This window comes from Pantherophis guttatus, chromosome 10 (assembly GCF_059756535.1).
Source record: "Pantherophis guttatus breed Tessera chromosome 10, ASM5975653v1, whole genome shotgun sequence".
NCBI classification, from domain to species: Eukaryota; Metazoa; Chordata; class Lepidosauria; order Squamata; family Colubridae; genus Pantherophis; species Pantherophis guttatus.
In genome coordinates, this window is record NC_142072.1 from 5224938 (window position 1) to 5242363 (window position 17426).

Sequence of the window (17426 nt, forward strand, 5' to 3'; positions counted from 1 at the left end):
TGGATCCAATGCTAGTAATTTGACCTTATATTATTTAGGGGATGGCTCCTCACACATTATTTTTCAGGTTTCTAAATTTTTTTTAAGAGCTGTAACTATTAGAGGAGAACGCTGTAATTCCTCTCAGCCAAGGCTTCTGGTAGCCAACTGTTTATGTTACTTTCCCCACGTTCTTTTACAATTATATTTGTATTTTGGTCTGTGACCGCAAATAAGTTATTATTATTACTCCTCAAGCGCTGCCTCCAGACCTTCCTCGTGGCTGGCCGTCATGGGAGTTGTAGTCCAATGGCACAGCCATGTGGTAGGCTGGCCTGTTTGTACAGGGTGGGCTACAAGAAACATTATGGGTCAGCATGGATAACGCCAAGAGTGGGCAATCTGCACATCCATTTTATGTTTATTCTGCTTTTATTCTTTTTATAAATAACTCAAGGTGGTAACAAAACCTAATACTCCCTCCTCCCACCCACCCCCCAAAAAAACAACCCTGTGAGGTGGGTTGGGCTGAGAGAGAATGATTAGCCCAGTCACCCAGCTGGCTTTCATACCCAAGGCAGAACTAGAACTCACCGTCTCTTAGTGACTGACCCAGTCGTTCATGTCCAAGGATTAGAACCCAAGAGACTCCTAGTTTCTAGGCCAGCACCTTCACCACTATACTAAACTGGTTCTGAATGTGTTCACAAGAGTGGAAAACCTTTAAAGACAACAAATTCAGGACCTTGGCTCAGGCCATTATTTGCTTTGCTTAATCCTGCTTTAAGCAAGCCACTCTGGGCTGGGTTCATAACTGCATTACTAAATTAAGGGAAGTCATGTGCCACAAAGAAAAGTTGCATCGTCTGAACAAAGCCACAAGTATGGCTTTCGTTATCCTGCAAATACCCACCTTCTCCACTCTGGTTCAGAAACATTCTCCCATAAGGCTGTGAAGACCTGATTATGTGCCCAGGCCTGGGTTTCTCTGTGTTTTAAAGCCCCATTTCTGGGTTATATCAACATCTGTAGCAATAGTTTTACTCAGCAACTATTTAATCTATTTTGTATTGTTTTAAGGGTTTTATTTTTATGATGATGTACACCAGTCAGTCACTTGTTCAGATGGCAGCTATAGAAAGCAAATACGTACATCTGCAACCAACAACTTTGTGTGGCTTGAAGTGATATTGGGAAGAGGATGTAGTGTATGTGTCAAGATGCTTCTGGACCGCGTTTCCAACCCTCACCATCTCTTACATTCATGTATTTTATTTATCGAGGGTACAACCTGAAATCAGGGGAAAGACACAGAACACCTACTAGTTTGGATCACATCCTCCCATTACTCAGGTTCCTATTAAAAGACTTTTACTCCAGTTTTCACATGTATGGTTTAGGCCCATCTTCTCTGACCAGCAAATATTCAGCAGCATCTTTTAGCATATTCTAAAGACTAATCCGCCCTGGTGCTGTTTTAGAACGCCTGAAAAATTACAGGAATGTAGGTATGAAAGTCTGGACTCTATGCCAGTAGGCCAGGTCTGTTCTTGTTAGGAATTAAATGCAGCTGCAAATTATCTTCTTTATTAACATTGTCACTTGCAAATACAGTACATTAAGAATTTTGTCCAAAAGTGGTTTTTGTTTGGGTTTTTTTTGGTTAAAAAAAAATACAATTTTTAAATTACATATTTCTGGCTCTTCCAACTGCAATTTAGCAGCTTCCTTAACCCAGAAATACAATCCAAACCTTTTCATATTTTTAAAGTCTATTATTTATAGTATATACAAAGAACCACAGAATTGAAAAGTGTCCTTAGAAAAGTGACTCAAGCTTCCACACCCTTATGATCAACCCTCATAGTATGGGGCTAAGTTGCATTTTTTTCATAAAAGAAAAGAAATCTACCCCAGCACTATCGTTGAGAGTGTAAAGTTTTTCTTCCAAGAAAGAGTCTGCTCTGCTGCCATCTTTTGACCAAGTGTACCTGCTACTTTGTAAAATTACTCTCCAGTGTTGCAAGAGCACATACAAAAATGACAAGTACAGGTAGCAAGCATGACATACACAAGTCAGGCTAAGAGTGTCAAGGCCCTTCAATGCTTCATTAGCAGATAAAATTATCTCTCACAAAGATTTTCCTTTTTGCTCCAAATGAGAGGAATCCAGGCTGAATTATTATTGCCTTTGTTCATATTCTGCTACATCTAATGTCCATCAAGATCATTCTTGGCTTGTTCTTTCAATGCTTCTGTGGCATAATTGATTCCTGGGAATCCCGTCGCTGCCAAGATCCAGCCCTGTCGCATGACGGAATGATTTTCTAAAGTTTTTTTTTTTTAATTTTTTGTTTCCCTGAAGTCTATATCCAACAATAATCAAGTAGTAAAAATGGAAGTACCCTGTAAAAAAAGAGAAAGCAGAAAGTTAAAGCAAAGGTCTAACTTGATATTTAGCATGTTGGCAAGCAGTGTTCACTATATTTCTTCGGGAGACAGCCTTTATCTCAAGACATCTCTGGGATCTAGTTATGCTGTTGTCTATTTTTCTAGTGCCATTTATTTTTATCTTTTGCTACAGGTAGCCCTCGACTTATGAATATAATTGGGAGCAGAATTTTCATTGCTAAGCAAGGCAGTCATTAAATGAGTTGTGCCCAGTTTTATTATCTTTTTTGTTAAGCGAATCATGCAGTCGTTAAGCAAATCCAGCCTCCCCTATTGACTTGGCTTGTAAGAAGCCCCCTGGGAAGGTCACAAATAGCAATCACATGACCTTGCATGATCCAACTGTGGCAAATACATACTAGTTGCCAAGCGCTCAAATTTTGATCATGTGACCATGGGGATGCTGTGACCGTCATAAGCAGAAGGATCAGTTGCAAGTCACTATTTCAGTGCCATTGTTACTTTGAACAGTTGCTAAATGAATAGCTGTTTTAGTCGAGGTCTACTTGTATATATTCTAAGCAGAAATGCTTCAGTAAATCTATTGGGTATTTCCACTAGACAGAATATGCATTGCCTACACATTCAGCAGTATGTCATGAGGCTACTAACATCAAGACAAAGATCACTTCACATCTATAATTTAAAAAAAAAAAAAAACAGCTCCATTTATTAGTTAGGCTCTTTGCAGATCAAGGCCACCCCAAATTCTCTGAAGCACCGAGTGTCTCTGTTGCCCTCCTTATTTGTAGCATTGATTCAAAGGAGTGAATCAACTTCTGAAAAGTGAGAGCTTCTTAGCAATTCCAACAACCAGCTAGTTTGGAAGGAACATACCTATGTCATCTAGCTGTTGCCGTTACCACACCTGGGGACTAAAATTTTCCAGTAACAAACGCCGACCCTCCTCGTAATCATCCTCATCCACGTTGACTAGCAGCCGAATAGCTTCCTGGCCCACAGCTTCTTTGAGTGAGTCTGTGATGAAGACGCCTTTCAATGCCTCAAGCAGAGAGCCGTTCATGTAGTCACTCCAAAAGGCATCCAGGTAAGAGAGCTCTGAGAACTTGATGTCACAGATGATTGAGCCCAGGTCGCGGGATTTCAGGATAGTGTTCGACTGCCCAAACACATCAAACTGACGCTCCAAATGGTTCTGCTTATTGGACATCACATTCTGACGTAAGACAGGCTCATGCTGACAATATTCTGCCCGAACACGAAGCCGGATGTCTGAGAGGAACACACGAAAGAGAGAGAGAGAGAAAGAGAAGGAGGGGGAAGAAAAAAGAGGGCCATTAGAGCTGTCAATCACAAACAGAGCAAGAAGACAAACACACAGTCATGCAGCGGTATTCTAGGGTCAGGCTTTCAATAGTCCTGAGCATAAAGACCAACCAAACTTAAGCTCAAACCCATTCAGGATTCCCCCAAAATTCAGGGACCTGAAGAAGTCAGGCTCAGCAAGGGGCATTTCCACTAATTTTTAGGTGTTCCTTTGGCACAAAGTTAGAGCTGAACTTCATTTATACTTATCTGTTAGCTTCCATAGTCAGCCTGCAACACCTCCCTATTTCAAATTAAATATGAATACACATCCAGCCTCAATTCCTACCCAGAGGAGCAAAAGAACAAATCCCTTAGTGTAGCATATCCTCCACCATTACCATCTATGCCTGCTATCAGCCGTCAACATGGGTCTTAATATGATGTACATAGGTTTCAGTCAATGGAAGTTAACTTATACATCTAAAACAACTTGAATTAATGGAATGTAAGGCAAGATCAACCTGATCTATTGGCTGGATTTGAAGAGAGTCTGAACTTAAAACGAGGGACCTATTCTGCACACAGCCTTGTTTATATTCTGAACATACTGACATGTTGCTAGGCAGGTTTACTACTGTGGTGCAGATGCCTCACTAATGAGCAAAGTTCAGCTCTAACTATGGACTGTGGAAGGAAAAGAACAGGTCTGTTTTGTTCAGTCACCCCCAATGTTATAGTCAGCATTATAGCTGAACGTGTTAAAAGGTTCAAAAGGGAGGGATAAATGGAACGAATACAGAGTAAGATACGTTTAAGAAAAATGAGGCAGGTGGTGCATTACATACGCTCAACAAGGCCGTCAGCTTTAATTTCTCTGTGTCTTGTGGTCATCACCTGTAGAAGCATTAACTCAAAGTGCAGTCACAGCCCTTTTCCAGTAACTTTGCACGGCCTGGAGACCAAACCCACCCACACCACCAAGCTACAAGCAGCTTTTCAGTAGCTGAGAGCCCTCAAGCAGCATGACCTTCAGAATCCTTCACCACCACCCCCAACCCCAGATGGGCAACAGCAAAGCTGTGCAACGAACTGCATTTAACAGTGGCCCATAGCATTGATTCATTTTTAATTCAATGGCAGACAGACAGGGAGCAGCAAAATTTAAACACATGTTTAAAGACCTGCATGAGCTTCTACTGGAAACAGTTCCTTTCCTCCCATGTTTATGATCATTGTACCAGAAGGTTGCTAATCCATACACTCAAAACCTGTTCGCCTTAAAGGACTTCAGCTGCTGGGCCACTGGAAACCATTTTGGGGTTCCAAATACAGGTTCCCACCCAATTGCTGACTGGATACATATAAGTTGAAAATCCCCCTTTGCACTGTACACAGCTTAAAATACAGACTTTTTGCATCCATGATTTGGCACATGATTTCATCAGAACAGTTCACCCAGTTTCTAATATCAACAACGTTCTGGAGTACTTCATGAGGCAGCTGTCAGAGTTGGCGTTAACATACTGGCAATCCTTGAATCATAGTTACATTGCACTTGAACGGATTTAGCCGCTTTCTTTCCTCCCCAGGACACGATGAGAATTAAGACCGTATGAAAGAATCCCAGCTTTTATTTCCAAACAGGCAGGAAACGTATCAAATTACAGGCTCTGGCTATGTGGGAAAGGTCTTCTGCATAAATGACTCCTAGACTGTGGGAATTAGTTCAACCATTTTCCACAGCCAGCAGTAATGCAAGCTCTGAACAGCTGCACTGAATTAAACACTAAACTCATGGGCAAAAACACCAGCTGAGGCAGCACAAACACTATCACACCCACCCACCCGCCCACCCACCCAATCATTTCCAGGCCCCGGTCCCAGTGAAATAATCCCACTGTGGTTATTATGTAGAAGTAAAGACAAACTTGAAAAACTTGTTTCTGAGCCAGATACTGCGCGCAGGCTTCTGCCAATGTCTTTTCCTAAGTTTGAATCACAGTAGCAAGAATGAAGGAAATACCTTCAGGTCCATTGTCACTCAAGTAGGATGGTTTCAGAGAAGGAGGCCTGTCACCTCAATATCCATGCAACCCCCATTAGTGTGTGTTCAACACTATTAAAAGATTACAAACCAAGATCAGGTGACCCAACAGGAACCAGAGAACTTTAAATTCTCAGTTTCCAAAACATGTTGGGACCTACAGATCATCCTGAATCAGATATAATCTTTATTTATTTATTTATAATGAATTAATAATTATATATTATGCCACCCACTCCCCAAAACAAAAACTTAAAATATTTACAGGCCAACAAAAACCAATACAGACAATGAAACCACAGAGAAAGGCCTCCACTGCGCTGAAGGCCACAAGTCCCAAAGTCCAAGGCTGTGTCCCTCACAGCTTGTACAAGAGTGCTGCAGGGTCCAGTTGCAGGTTCGCTTCTAACATAGAAGAAGCGTTGAAGAGGCAGGTGAAATAATCAAGTGGGACACACTTAGTTTTTGCTTTTAAACTTGTTTGGGTATTTTTACCAGTGTCTGGTACTTGGCCCGCTTGCCTGGGCCAATACTTATGCTTTTCCAGGGATGGATTTCAACTGTGGACCGAGAGAAACATGGTTCAAGACTTTTAGCACATGGTAACATCAAGAAATCATTCTGAGATTCAATATTGTAAAAGAACACAAAAAAATGGAGTAAGGAACCTAAGCTAACTGCTGACATGGACTGCTGCAGATATCAGACTGAATACAGATATTTCTCTACAAGGTCATTAACAGGTAGTCCTCGACTTGCAACCATAAATGGGGGGCAGAATTTCTGTTGTTCGGCAAGGTGGTTGTTAAAGTGAGTTGTGCCCAGTTTTACAACCTCTTTGCCATGGTTGTTAAAGTGAATCACTGAACTTGTTAAAAAAATCATGCGGTTGTTAAGCAAACCCAGCATCCCGCTCATTGGCCTTGCTTAATGGAAGTCGCGAGGAAGGTTGCAAAGGGTGATCACGTGATCCTGGGATGCTTGCAACTGTCATAAATATATGCTAGTTGCCAAGTGCCTGAATTCTGATCACGTGACCATGGCGATGCAGTGCAGGGACTGATTTTAAGTCACTTTTTCAGTGCTGTTGTAACCTCAAAAAGTCACTAAGCAAATGATTGTAAGTTGAGGATTACCTGTGGGGTTTTTATTATTGTTATTGAGGACAAAGTGACACACAAATCATTATTATTATATTTACTGGAACTGGGAAATACTAACTAGTGACAACAATGAATAATTTCAGGAATATCAACAATTATGAATGCATATAACCAATAATAAATGTTGGCTAGCCAGAAGGAACTGCCCAATCAAACTGATGTGAAGAATTTAAGGGTATTTCCACCCCAATCAAAGGGATAAAAAAGGAGCCCCCAAGAATTCCATAGCAGTTATAATGGTCTGATACCTGCAGCAGTAATTATATGCAAAATTAAGATCAGTTGATAGGGAGGCCTTCAATGGACTGACACATCAAAGAATGGCAACTCCCAAAGAGCAAATCCCTCATAGCTAAACTATCTCAGCCTGTTTCCATCACATTAGGGGTGGGCAACTATAGCAACTTTATGCCCTATGGACTTCAACTCCCAGAATTCCTGAGCCAGCATGGCTGACTCAGGAATTCTAGAAGCACAGAATTCTGGAAGAATTCTGGAACCACAGGTCATAAAATTGCCATAGTTGCTGACCCTTGCATCAGGCCCTGCTGAAGGTTTGGGGCACAAGGCCCCCACAGTGCCAGTCTGTAGTAACTCTAACCAGTATCATAAACCCAGGAGCTGACAGTGCAGCCCTGTCCCCTATGGGCATTCAAAACAGTCAACATGTCTTTATGAAGTGGCTGTCTGAGAGGCTGGCATGCAGGGTGGGCAACCTTTTTTTTTTTTTTTCCTAGAAATAGTAACTCAGCAGATATCATAAAATACAAATTTGCTTTTCACAAAGTACTGGTGGAAATTCGGGTGCATGGATTCATTTACCTTTGCGAGACCATTCTGTGAGGAGAGTGCACAAGTGAGACAGAGTCTCTTTATCATCAACTTTTGCTTAGTAACCTGGAATTTAAATGGTGGATTGAGAAAGAATTGGCAGAAATCAAGCAGCAACAAAAAAATGTTCATTCGGGAGTTTGCATGGATTTTTCTTCATTACGGTATTGCTCTTTCAAACTGAGATAGCCTACAGTACTATAACACACCAGGAAGGGAGACTCCCAGGTTTAGTTTTGCAACTCAGAAAGCTAATAAAATAGCAGAGCTCATTTCAGAAGCAGCTGCCTATGAATCTTAAATTCTGCCTCAGTGAAGCAAGGTAATGTTACAAAGAATACAGGCAACAGTCTAGGTGTTGAATGGAGCTTACAGTTTGATCCTTGCACCTACCCGGCAGTAGCCTTAGCTGCACCTTGAAGTTGCAGACTCATTGTATTATTTTTGAACATTCTTCATTAGAACCTATGGCCTGTAAATTGGTCAGATGGTAAGACAAGTGTTTTTGTGCATTCACTTTTGTTTCATTTGCATTGCACTGACACAAACACAATAGCACAAGAGAGTTCTGCAGGGATCATCTGCCAGCCTTGGGTATCCACTGGCTGAGTGAGGGTGCTACAAACTAGGCAGATGGAACACACTTCCAAATAAGGAAACTGTAAACACATTATGTGGTTTGTCACAGACAACGGTCCACCTGCAGATTTCACAGTTTTCTTATGCAGAGTCTTTAGCTAGTAAGACAGATATATAGAATCTGAGACAACCTTAAATTATTCAAAGGAGATAAAATATGCTGGTCTTAGAGACAGGCACTTACGCAGAGCTGGAAACCAAGACAGAAATCTGACTGTTAATTTATCTGTATGATTTTAGTTTACAATTTAGATACGTACTGCTGATGTCAGAGTATAATTTCAACAGATGACTACTACCAACCAAGGCAGGAGGATAAAACTTATTAGAAAATCAGAAGAAACCAGGCAGCACCAACAGAGCTATTCAATAATAACTCAAATCAAGTGTTGGCCTTTGATAAAAGGATGGGCAAGTCATTCCAAAGAATACAACAGCTATTTACTTGGCAAACATATTCAATGTTGTCTCCAATCAATAATATGGCTCTATTACTCATGAGTTTTATTACTACCATCCCACAGAGAATGAACTTGTGGTATATATGAACTTCTTGCAGGAATGATTATTTTCCTAATGACTTGATAGGGAAAAAAAACTAGTTTCAAAAGAAACTTGGTTTATCCTCCAGTTTTTGTTATTTATCTAAATGTAAAAAAGGTCTTTCAAATCTTTCCATTCTGAGCCCAGAAGTCTTTCATTTGGAATTAATGCTTTCATCAGAATTGTTTTTCATTTGAAATTAATAAAAGTGGAAATAACCAGATTATCTTGCATTTCTCCAGCTCAACACAGAGATCATCATCAAAGTCATTAAGATACTCTCTTCAAGACCAGCATATGAAACACTTCAGTGTACTGAAATAAGTCTCCCCAAAGCTGATGTTATGGATATCCAAGTTGGAAGGCATTCATAAAATTTGTTGTTACGCAAGATGCCCAAGAAAATTTTGTATGAAACTGGGGTATATATTTTGAGCATAAATTTGTTTTGATAGCAGTGGAAAAAATAGTTGTCCGTTACCAAATTACACAGGGAACTGAACACAAATTCTGTGAAGTGGGTTGGAGACTTCCCACCCTCTCTCAAGGAGGGGCCAAAAACTCCTATTCTTGTTTAGTGGAACCACGGCTTAATATCAGGTTTAAACTGCACTTAATATTGTAAGCCAAACCTCAGGCTCCTTCACAAGACAGCCTCTGTAAATTCAGCTACTGCATCTCTTTTTTCTCCCCCAACCAACTCTACTCCCTTGTGATTCTAGTCAAAGAAAGAGAGAAATAGAACAAATGACCCTTAATTGAAACCAAGATTGCTAATGTGTTTTAGAGTGGTTTCATGGGTTTTCAAAACAAAAATTAAAAACCCCAGATCAAATGCATCCCAAGAACATAGCACATGCCAGGCAGACACCTACCACAAGTCACTTTGGTGGGAGCTGGAACCTCCTGCTTTGGAGCAGAAGACGCTTTAGCTCCCCGCCGTCTACAAAGAGAAGTAGCCTTAGATCGACCTCTGCTTACTCGCTTCCTTTTGCTCGAATTGGAGCCTAGAAAATGAAAGAGGGGAGGGGGGGAAATGATGTAAGTCTTTATGATGCTCCCCAATAGCGTAGCAATAAATATAAGAGAATATCTGTAGCTCAGGATTGAATTGTGAGATCCTTGGCGCTCTCCAAGCTTGGTTGTTTGCTTGCAGATGTTTCATTACTGACTAGCTAACATCAGCGCTAGCGTGTGTGGGGCTCGCTAAAAATAAATCTCATGTTACACAAATCTGCCATTCTACATCCATGGTTCATGAATTTCAAACACCAGATAACAATTGGTTATCTGAAAAATGTTAGTTTAAAATGGATCTTTGATTAGGCCCAGGACTATACTGCTTAGTATTAATATCCTGACTTTTATAAAAATTCAGCATCTGTAATCAATACAAAGACAAATCAGAGCATAGAATATTATTGTCTTTTCAAATTTACACACCTGTCTCCCACTGATCATGTCGAGGCTCTGAAGAGGCTGAATTCAGACAGTTGTCCATTTGTTGGTCTGCTGACAGAACAGATGGTCCATAGGTGTATCTCTCAGGAGAAACTAGAATTAAACGTTTTGAAAGTTAGGCAGTACTTCAAATGGAACAGTTCTGCAAGGAAACATCACCCGTTGGTCAAATCAGTTTGGATTCCAGTTCTGCTGATGTTCTTATAATCACAATATTCAAAAAATAATATATGCAAGGAATTATTCAGTGCCTGAAATTGCCATAACATTTTCCCCCTTTAACATTTATCCTACTATAAGTAAAACTGCTACAAAATAGGTAGAAATGATCTAGGTTAAATATCCATTAAGAAAAGAAACTGTTATTCTGTGAGATTCGATCAACAATGAAATGTTACATTTTTCCTACTGCTCCAATCCAGTACCTGTACGCTGCCTTTTCAGGGTAACATATGGCAATAGATCATGCCTTGTTAGCACCCTCAGGAGCTGTAAAAGCTGCACAAAGTTGGTTTCATCACATTTGCCTCTCCTCTCCAATTCCAGGAGCAGTTGGACACCATTCTTTGGCTGCCATTTCTCTGCAACTGCCTCAAGGTTGCTGTTGTTCCTGCCCAAATTACACCAGCATGGATTTTTCCTCTTCCAGTTTTCTAATGCTGGTGAGGTAAGCTCAGAACCACCTTCTTCTTCTGCCGCCACAGTCCAAAGGGCCGGATCCAATGGATGAGTCCAGGGCTGTGTCTCATCCAGAAGGAACGAGAGCACTTCCACATCATTCTCTGTGAGCTGAGAACCAATGACTTCAAACATCTGATGCAGGGAAACCATCCCATAATATTCAAGGCATTCTTCCTCTTCCCAAATGTGGGCAAAAAGTTGCCTTCTCATGTCAGCCATGTAAAAACACAAATCCTAGGAACCTTTAAAGACTACAAGCTAGGATTGAACAGATACACTGTATTCTGAAAACAGACGGAAAAAGAAGAGTCTCTTGCCAAGTTAAATTAAGAAAATACAGAAACTGATCTGAAGCCTTGAAGGAAAATTCTTTCAGATTCCCAGTTTCACCACACAAGGATCTGTAAATGAGAAATGAGAGTTACTGGATCAGATCAAACCTTCCACTGTTGCCTCAATTAAGACAACAATAACCATACAGATCTACGTCAGTAATACTACACGCCTACAGTGTGTGTGTGTGTGTGTGTGTACACTTCCACGCACGTGCTTTTGAGTCAAGTGTTGACTCCTTGGACAAGCCCTTTCCGTTTTCTTGGTCACCTTTTTTTTCCTCCAGAAGTGCTTGCCATTAACTCCTTCCTTAAGGCAGAGAGAGTGACTAACATAAAAGACACCCAGCTGTTTTGCTACCTCACCAGGCAAAACAAGAACTGAACAGTCTCACGGCTTCTATCCTGGTGCCTTTAAGCCACCACAAACTGGCCGCTAACGAGGCTAAGTGGGAGGGGGGGAAACGGGCCAGAGGGCCGTTCTGCTTCCGATTCCACCCCCCCCAACAAAAGCCAGCGACGACCCCTTTCTCGAACTGCCCTTTGGACAAGGCAAAATGCCGTTTCATGGCCGACCAGACCGACGCCTTTCCGACAGCATGCAAGGCACGGACACACCGCACGAGGGCAGCCGCGGGCTTTCCCTGCCGCCGCCCCCCCCCCGGAGCAGCACAAACATCCGAGGTGTGGACGAACTCCGCTTGGCGCAGCCGCCGCCGCCGCCCCCCCCACGCCGCCCGAAACTCCGCCCTTGCAGGGACCGAGAGCCCCGCCCACAGAAGGGGAGGGGCGGCGGTCGTCTCCCCGTCGGAACAACCGTCTGAAGCCCCTCCCCCACGGCTCGCTTCACCTGTTTTTGGCATCCCCTCCCCCACTTCCTCGACCTCGGAAGCCTCCCGCGCCCCTCCCCCTCGTTGTTTTTCCCTTCCCCTCCCCCCTTCACGTCGCCTCTTTCCCCCTCCCGCGGCAGGTTTTGACATTTCGCTCCTCTTCCCATTTCTTTTAATCCTCGCGCACCCCTCCCCCCCACGCCCATCGTTGTTTTTCTGTCAGTAGGCCACCCCCTCAAATACACCTCACGACTACCGCCTCCTCCCTTGCTTTCCTTCTTTTATCGGCGGCCCCCCTCGACTCCCTCATCTTGAAATCCCGGTGTCCTTCCCCACCTTTTTCCTGACCTACTTTCCTACTTCGGTACGAAATAAAATTGGCCCCTCACCGGATCTCCCGTCGCCCACAGCCGTCACCGCCGCCGTTTCAATCTTTCTGGCACCTTCGACTCATCTGCGCCTGCGCTCCCCACGGGTAGGCACCTGGCCGCGCATGCGCTCCAAGGCTGTTTGTGTCTCGCTCGCACCCAACTAGGCGTCGAGGCGGCCTATCCTGCGCATGCGCCGGGGCCGTCCCTCAGCGGACTAAGCGATGTCGTTCCCTGCGTCGCGTTCCCCCGTTCACGTGGCACCTCGCTACTGTCCCCGTGACTCACGTGCGGGGTGGGGTTAGTCATTCAATAACAACAACTGCCGCGCCCTCACCCCCGGATCGGAGTCGGCGCTCCCGCGCCCTGATTTGGGCTGAACTGAAAGCGAGACTGACCTGAGGCGAAAAAGGCGAGCCCGCCGTCTTTATGCTCTAACAGCGACGCAGTGTTTACGTAAAGTGTCGTCAAGGAAACGGCGCTGATTGCGTAAGCGCCCTCAGGAGTCTATGCGGAGGCGGGGCCCAGACACACAAAAGAGGGAGGAGGGGGAGCAGGGAGGAGAACGAAGCGCAGGTCTTCATCCTCGTGACGGGGCGGGGCTAAAGAGGGGCCAGGCCCGCCCATCTCCAGCTCAGGCTGCGGTGCTGATTGGCCAGCGTTCTTCAAGCTTCTCCTGGAGGAGGGGCTGGGAGCGTCACAGAAATCCTCCGCGGCGACCCGCCTCTCTAGTATCGAGGTCTCTGATTGGCTCCCTCGAGGTCGTGGGGAAGGCAATGAGAGGGCGCGGTGTAGCCTAGGCCGAGCGGGGCCTGCGTGACGAGGGAGCGGCGAGAGGTAGAGGGAGAGAGAGACCAGGCGAACGCCGGCTGGTGGCCGCGGCGGTGGGTTCGGCCCACGGGCCGGGTGAGTGCGGCGCTCCTACCAACGCCGAAGCCGTCCCCTCGCGAGGGACCGCCTTCCCCTTCCTAGCCACCGCTCCCTCCGCCCGGCCAGCCCTGCGCCCCTGTCAGGCTCTCCCCTCAGGCAGGGCTGACCTTTGACCTGCACATTTAAGGCATGCGGTGCTGGCTGCATGACCCCCCCCCCGGCCGATTTTGCCACAAGCCGACATCAAACTATGGCTTAGCCCCAATCTGTCATAGGTAGGACGGAAGGATCTTGGTTGAGGAGAAGGAAGCCCAAGAGGAAAAGCGTCTTTGGGCCACAAAAAATGGCTTTCTCAGGTTGCAGATGGTTGCCTACTAGTTTCCAATTTCCTTGGTGGTTCCACCTCTGCAAAGAGCTCAGGGTGGCATACGTGGCCCCCTTCCTCCTCCTCCTCCTCCCACCCAGCAGAGGGGATTTCAGTACAGCATCTTCATCAGTGTGCTTGCTTTTTTAAAAAAAACCTATCTACAATGGGTTTTTTATTCAAGAAAATAGCATTTTTTAGCAAATCCTGTCCCATTCGTTTTCTTAGGTTGAAAACGTTCCTTTGTGGGTGAATGTGATTGGGGGTTTCTTTTGCAGTTTTTTTAAATGTTGCTGTCATTAAGGTTTCTTTCTTCCTCTCTACAATCTGCCCTCCCTCACCCTTCCCTTCAGGTGTAATCATAATGGCAGAGGAGTTGGCTCCATCCGTGTTTTTCCAGCATCAGTATATGTGTTCAGAGTGCGGACTTCTCTACAACACTTTGGAGGCAGTGCTGCTCCACCACCAGAGCCATTTAGGGGAGTCCTGTGAGACTGCAGCCGCTGCCACTGTTGCCGATGCAGAATCCCAACAAGATAACCGCTATCAGTGCCTGGAATGTGGGTGTGTCTTGTGGTCACCTGATGAACTGTTAGCGCACCAGGAAGTGCATCCCAGGGAAGTACCAACCCGCCCTTCTCTCCCAGCCACCACTGGACAGATCCGCTACCAATGCAATGAATGTAATGAACTTTTTCCATCTACGAGCCTCTGGCTAGCTCACCGCCGGACACACCAGAAACAGGAAGCTCCGGCAAATTCTTCTCCATCAGTTTTACCTTCTTCTCAGCCGCCTCCCTCCCCCCTTTCCCAAATATCCAATCCTCAGCCTCCCCAGATCTCTTGCCTCTCAGCTTTGCAGGAACTACATCCGTCGCCGCAGTCAGTTCCCCCCATGCATCCTTACGAATGCTCAGAGTGTGCCTGTCTTTTCTTAACACCAGAGGAGCTGCTGGAGCATCAGGGTGAACATTTTACTGAAATCGAGAAAGAGAGTGGGGAGCCAGCTGAGGTGCCAACCCAGGAGGCGTCCAGCCCCTACATGTCCCCAGGGCCAGGCTCTGAGGAAACCACAGCAGCACCTCCCCCCGCTCAGGTTTTCTGTTGTACTGAGTGCAAGCAGGCCTTTGGTACAATGGAGGCGTTGCAAAAGCACCAACAGGAACATGTGGGGAGCAGTGAGGAATTCCTGTGTGGGGAATGCCAGCGTGGTTTCACAACAGCCAAGCGGTTATTGGCTCACCAGCGGGTGCATGTGGATGGCACATACGAATGTCCAAATTGCAATAAGATCTTCAAAAAGGCAGCCTCTCTTGAACAACACATGCGCATCCATAAAGGCGAGGCGCTCTACCTCTGCGTGGACTGTGGGCTCGGCTTCTCCACCGAGATGACCTTAATTATGCACCGCAAAAACCACACAGCCAACCCCTTGCACCGTTGTCATTGTGGCAAGACTTTCAGCAACATGACCAAGTTCCTTTACCATCGACGCACGCACGCTGGCAAGAGTGGGATCCCAGCTGCACGGGGGGCCGGAGGAGACCCTGCATCCGGGCAGCCTGCTGAGCAAGTGCCCAGCGAGGAGGAAGCACTTGTGAATGGCTTGGCCCCTTCCTCCCTTTCGCCTGGGAACTCGGTCGAGGCCTCCAGTGGGGGGTTCCTGTGTCCTCAGTGTGGAAAGGCATTCTCCACCCATATCCGGATGGTGCGGCATAAGCGAGTCGTGCACGTGCTGGAGCGCAAGCACAAATGTCCCACGTGTGGCAAAAAGTTCAAGAAGCTGGTGCATGTGAGGAATCACCTGCGGACGCATACGGGGGAGAGGCCGTTCCAGTGCTCCGAATGTGGCAAGACGTTTGTTTCCCAGGCTAACTTGGCCCGGCACCACGTAACCCACACTGGAGAACGGCCCTACCAGTGCCAGGTCTGTGACAAGCGCTTCACTCAGTCCTCTAATCTTCGCCAGCATCGCCTTTTGCACATGGCTCCTAACGGAGACGGGTCCCACTCGTGCGACGACTGTGGGGCTGCCTTTCTCCGAGCCCGTCAGTTAGCCTTGCATCGAACGGTACACACAGGGTGCTTGCCTTTCCCTTGTCCGGACTGTGACAAATCGTTTTCACGCCATCGTCTCCTTGAACTGCACCAACTTAGCCACTCTGGGCACGAACCTCACCGCTGCCCAGACTGTGGCGCTCTTTTCGTGGTGGCCTCCAAGCTGCAGGAGCACCGCTGTGCCAGGCAAGACGAGCAGGGGAGCCCCCAGCAGTCGTACCTCTGCACGTCTTGCGGCAAGTACATGGGCTCATTGGCCAAGCTGACGTTACACCAGCTGATTCATTCGGGGCAGCGTCCGTACAACTGCCCGCTCTGTGGGAAAGCCTTCACCACCCCTAGCGGGCTGAGCCGACATCAACAGCGTCATGCTGGCCTGCGCCCTCACAAGTGCCCTACCTGCAACAAGACATTCGTGGCAGCCTCAGGGCTGCAGCTGCACCAGCGCACGCACACAGGCGAACGCCCATTCCTCTGCCCAGATTGTGGCAAAGCTTTCCGACAGGCCACTCATCTTCGCGAACACCGACGCCTGCACACCGGGGAGCGGCCCTATCGTTGTCCAGAGTGTGGCAAGGCCTTCGTGCAGTCCATGCACCTGGCTGAGCACAGACGGATCCACACTGGGGAGCGCCCTCACCCGTGTCCCCTCTGCTCCAAGACTTTCAAGACCGTCTCGAACTTGCGGAGCCACCGCAAGACGCACACAGCGCTGGCTGACGGCCAGGATGCTGTGCAGCCTTCGGAATCTCTCGTAGCTTCCAGCCAGTCCACCCAAACCATTATGTGCACCAAGTTTGGGGAGACAATTGCTATAATTGAGAGCGCAGAGCCTCTCCCCGTGATGGAGACCATAGAGATCTATCTAGAGATGTAAATTTCCCAGAAATGTAGAAGCCGTGCCAGGGGAGGGGAAATTTCCCATCTTTTTCTGTATTCAGAGTTACAAGGGATGCCCGAGGGCAGCGTCCACACTTTTGCCTTGGTGCAGAGGTTTTAAATCATCTTTAACTGTTCTGTATACAAAGGCTTAACATGCCAGCAGGAAACGGAGCGCAACCCTCTCTTCGTACACCCTTCAGCAGGCTTCTCATAGCACCAAAAGTTGCTCATCAGCCGTTTTAGTTTCGTATGGAGGCCTAAGCTGCAATTTATGGACCTCATTTTGAGAATTTCTCTGGGCAGTTTTTTTTTTTTTTGTCTTGGGGGGTGGTGGTGCTGTGGACTGGAGTTGGGCCAGCCACCTTGACCACAGCTGGGTGTTCATTGTAAATTAAAAGAGATGTGTTATATTCCATTACAGTCTCCCAGTTTCATTATCTGAGATTCTAAGGAATGGCTCGATAACAGTATCTAGGACAGGCTGTGCTACAGTTCGCCTATTGAATTATTTTTGCTTGCTTTCGGGAGGGGGGGGGAGTTATCCGCTTATTAAGTCAAACAAAGTTATAATTTTATGATAGAATAATATTGCTACATCTTAAGGCAAAAAAAAGGGGATACTTTTGTGCTTTGATAGTTTGACACAATCGGTTTTATTATG

General features: G+C 45.9%; 2 protein-coding genes and 1 long non-coding RNA gene across 4 annotated transcripts; 1 reads left to right on the forward strand and 2 right to left on the reverse strand.

The window, feature by feature from the left end:
* Positions 1-1550: 1550 nt before the first annotated feature.
* DEDD2 (death effector domain containing 2) lies at positions 1551-12677 on the reverse strand. The gene is made up of 6 exons (XM_034438001.3): positions 12613-12677; positions 10806-11462; positions 10363-10473; positions 9795-9926; positions 3268-3663; positions 1551-2385 (listed from the first exon to the last, which is right to left on the reverse strand). Exons 2-5 carry the CDS (start codon positions 11278-11280, stop codon positions 3290-3292), a joined length of 1092 nt encoding a protein of 363 aa, XP_034293892.1. The 5' UTR covers positions 11281-11462; positions 12613-12677; the 3' UTR covers positions 1551-2385; positions 3268-3289.
* LOC148112352 (uncharacterized) lies at positions 6232-9485 on the reverse strand. Its single transcript, XR_015729527.1, has 2 exons — positions 7729-9485; positions 6232-6303 (listed from the first exon to the last, which is right to left on the reverse strand). It is a non-coding gene; the product is annotated as an uncharacterized LOC148112352 (long non-coding RNA).
* Positions 12678-12745: 68 nt separating the features above from the next.
* On the forward strand, positions 12746-17180 carry LOC117677657 (zinc finger protein 574-like). Of its 2 annotated transcripts, none has more exons than XM_060693859.2 (2): positions 12746-13080; positions 14179-17180. In XM_060693859.2, exon 2 carries the CDS (start codon positions 14190-14192, stop codon positions 16758-16760), a length of 2571 nt encoding a protein of 856 aa, XP_060549842.2. In that variant the 5' UTR covers positions 12746-13080; positions 14179-14189; the 3' UTR covers positions 16761-17180. The 2 variants fall into 2 exon arrangements, with proteins under 2 accessions (XP_060549842.2, XP_034293884.2); XM_034437993.3 differs by lacking the exon at positions 12746-13080 and adding an exon at positions 13111-13497.
* The last annotated feature ends 246 nt before the right edge of the window (positions 17181-17426 follow it).

Coding starts and splice junctions, on each gene's coding strand:
- DEDD2 (XM_034438001.3), bottom strand. CDS start 11,280: ATGGCTGACATGAGAAGGCAACTTTTTGCCCACATTTGGGAAGAGGAA. Junction 10,474..10,805: donor CCTGAAAAGGCAGCGTACAG/GTACTGGATTGG, acceptor GTTTAATTCTAG/TTTCTCCTGAGAGATACACC. Junction 9,927..10,362: donor ACATGATCAGTGGGAGACAG/GTGTGTAAATTT, acceptor TTCATTTTCTAG/GCTCCAATTCGAGCAAAAGG.
- LOC117677657 (XM_060693859.2), top strand. CDS start 14,190: ATGGCAGAGGAGTTGGCTCCATCCGTGTTTTTCCAGCATCAGTATATG.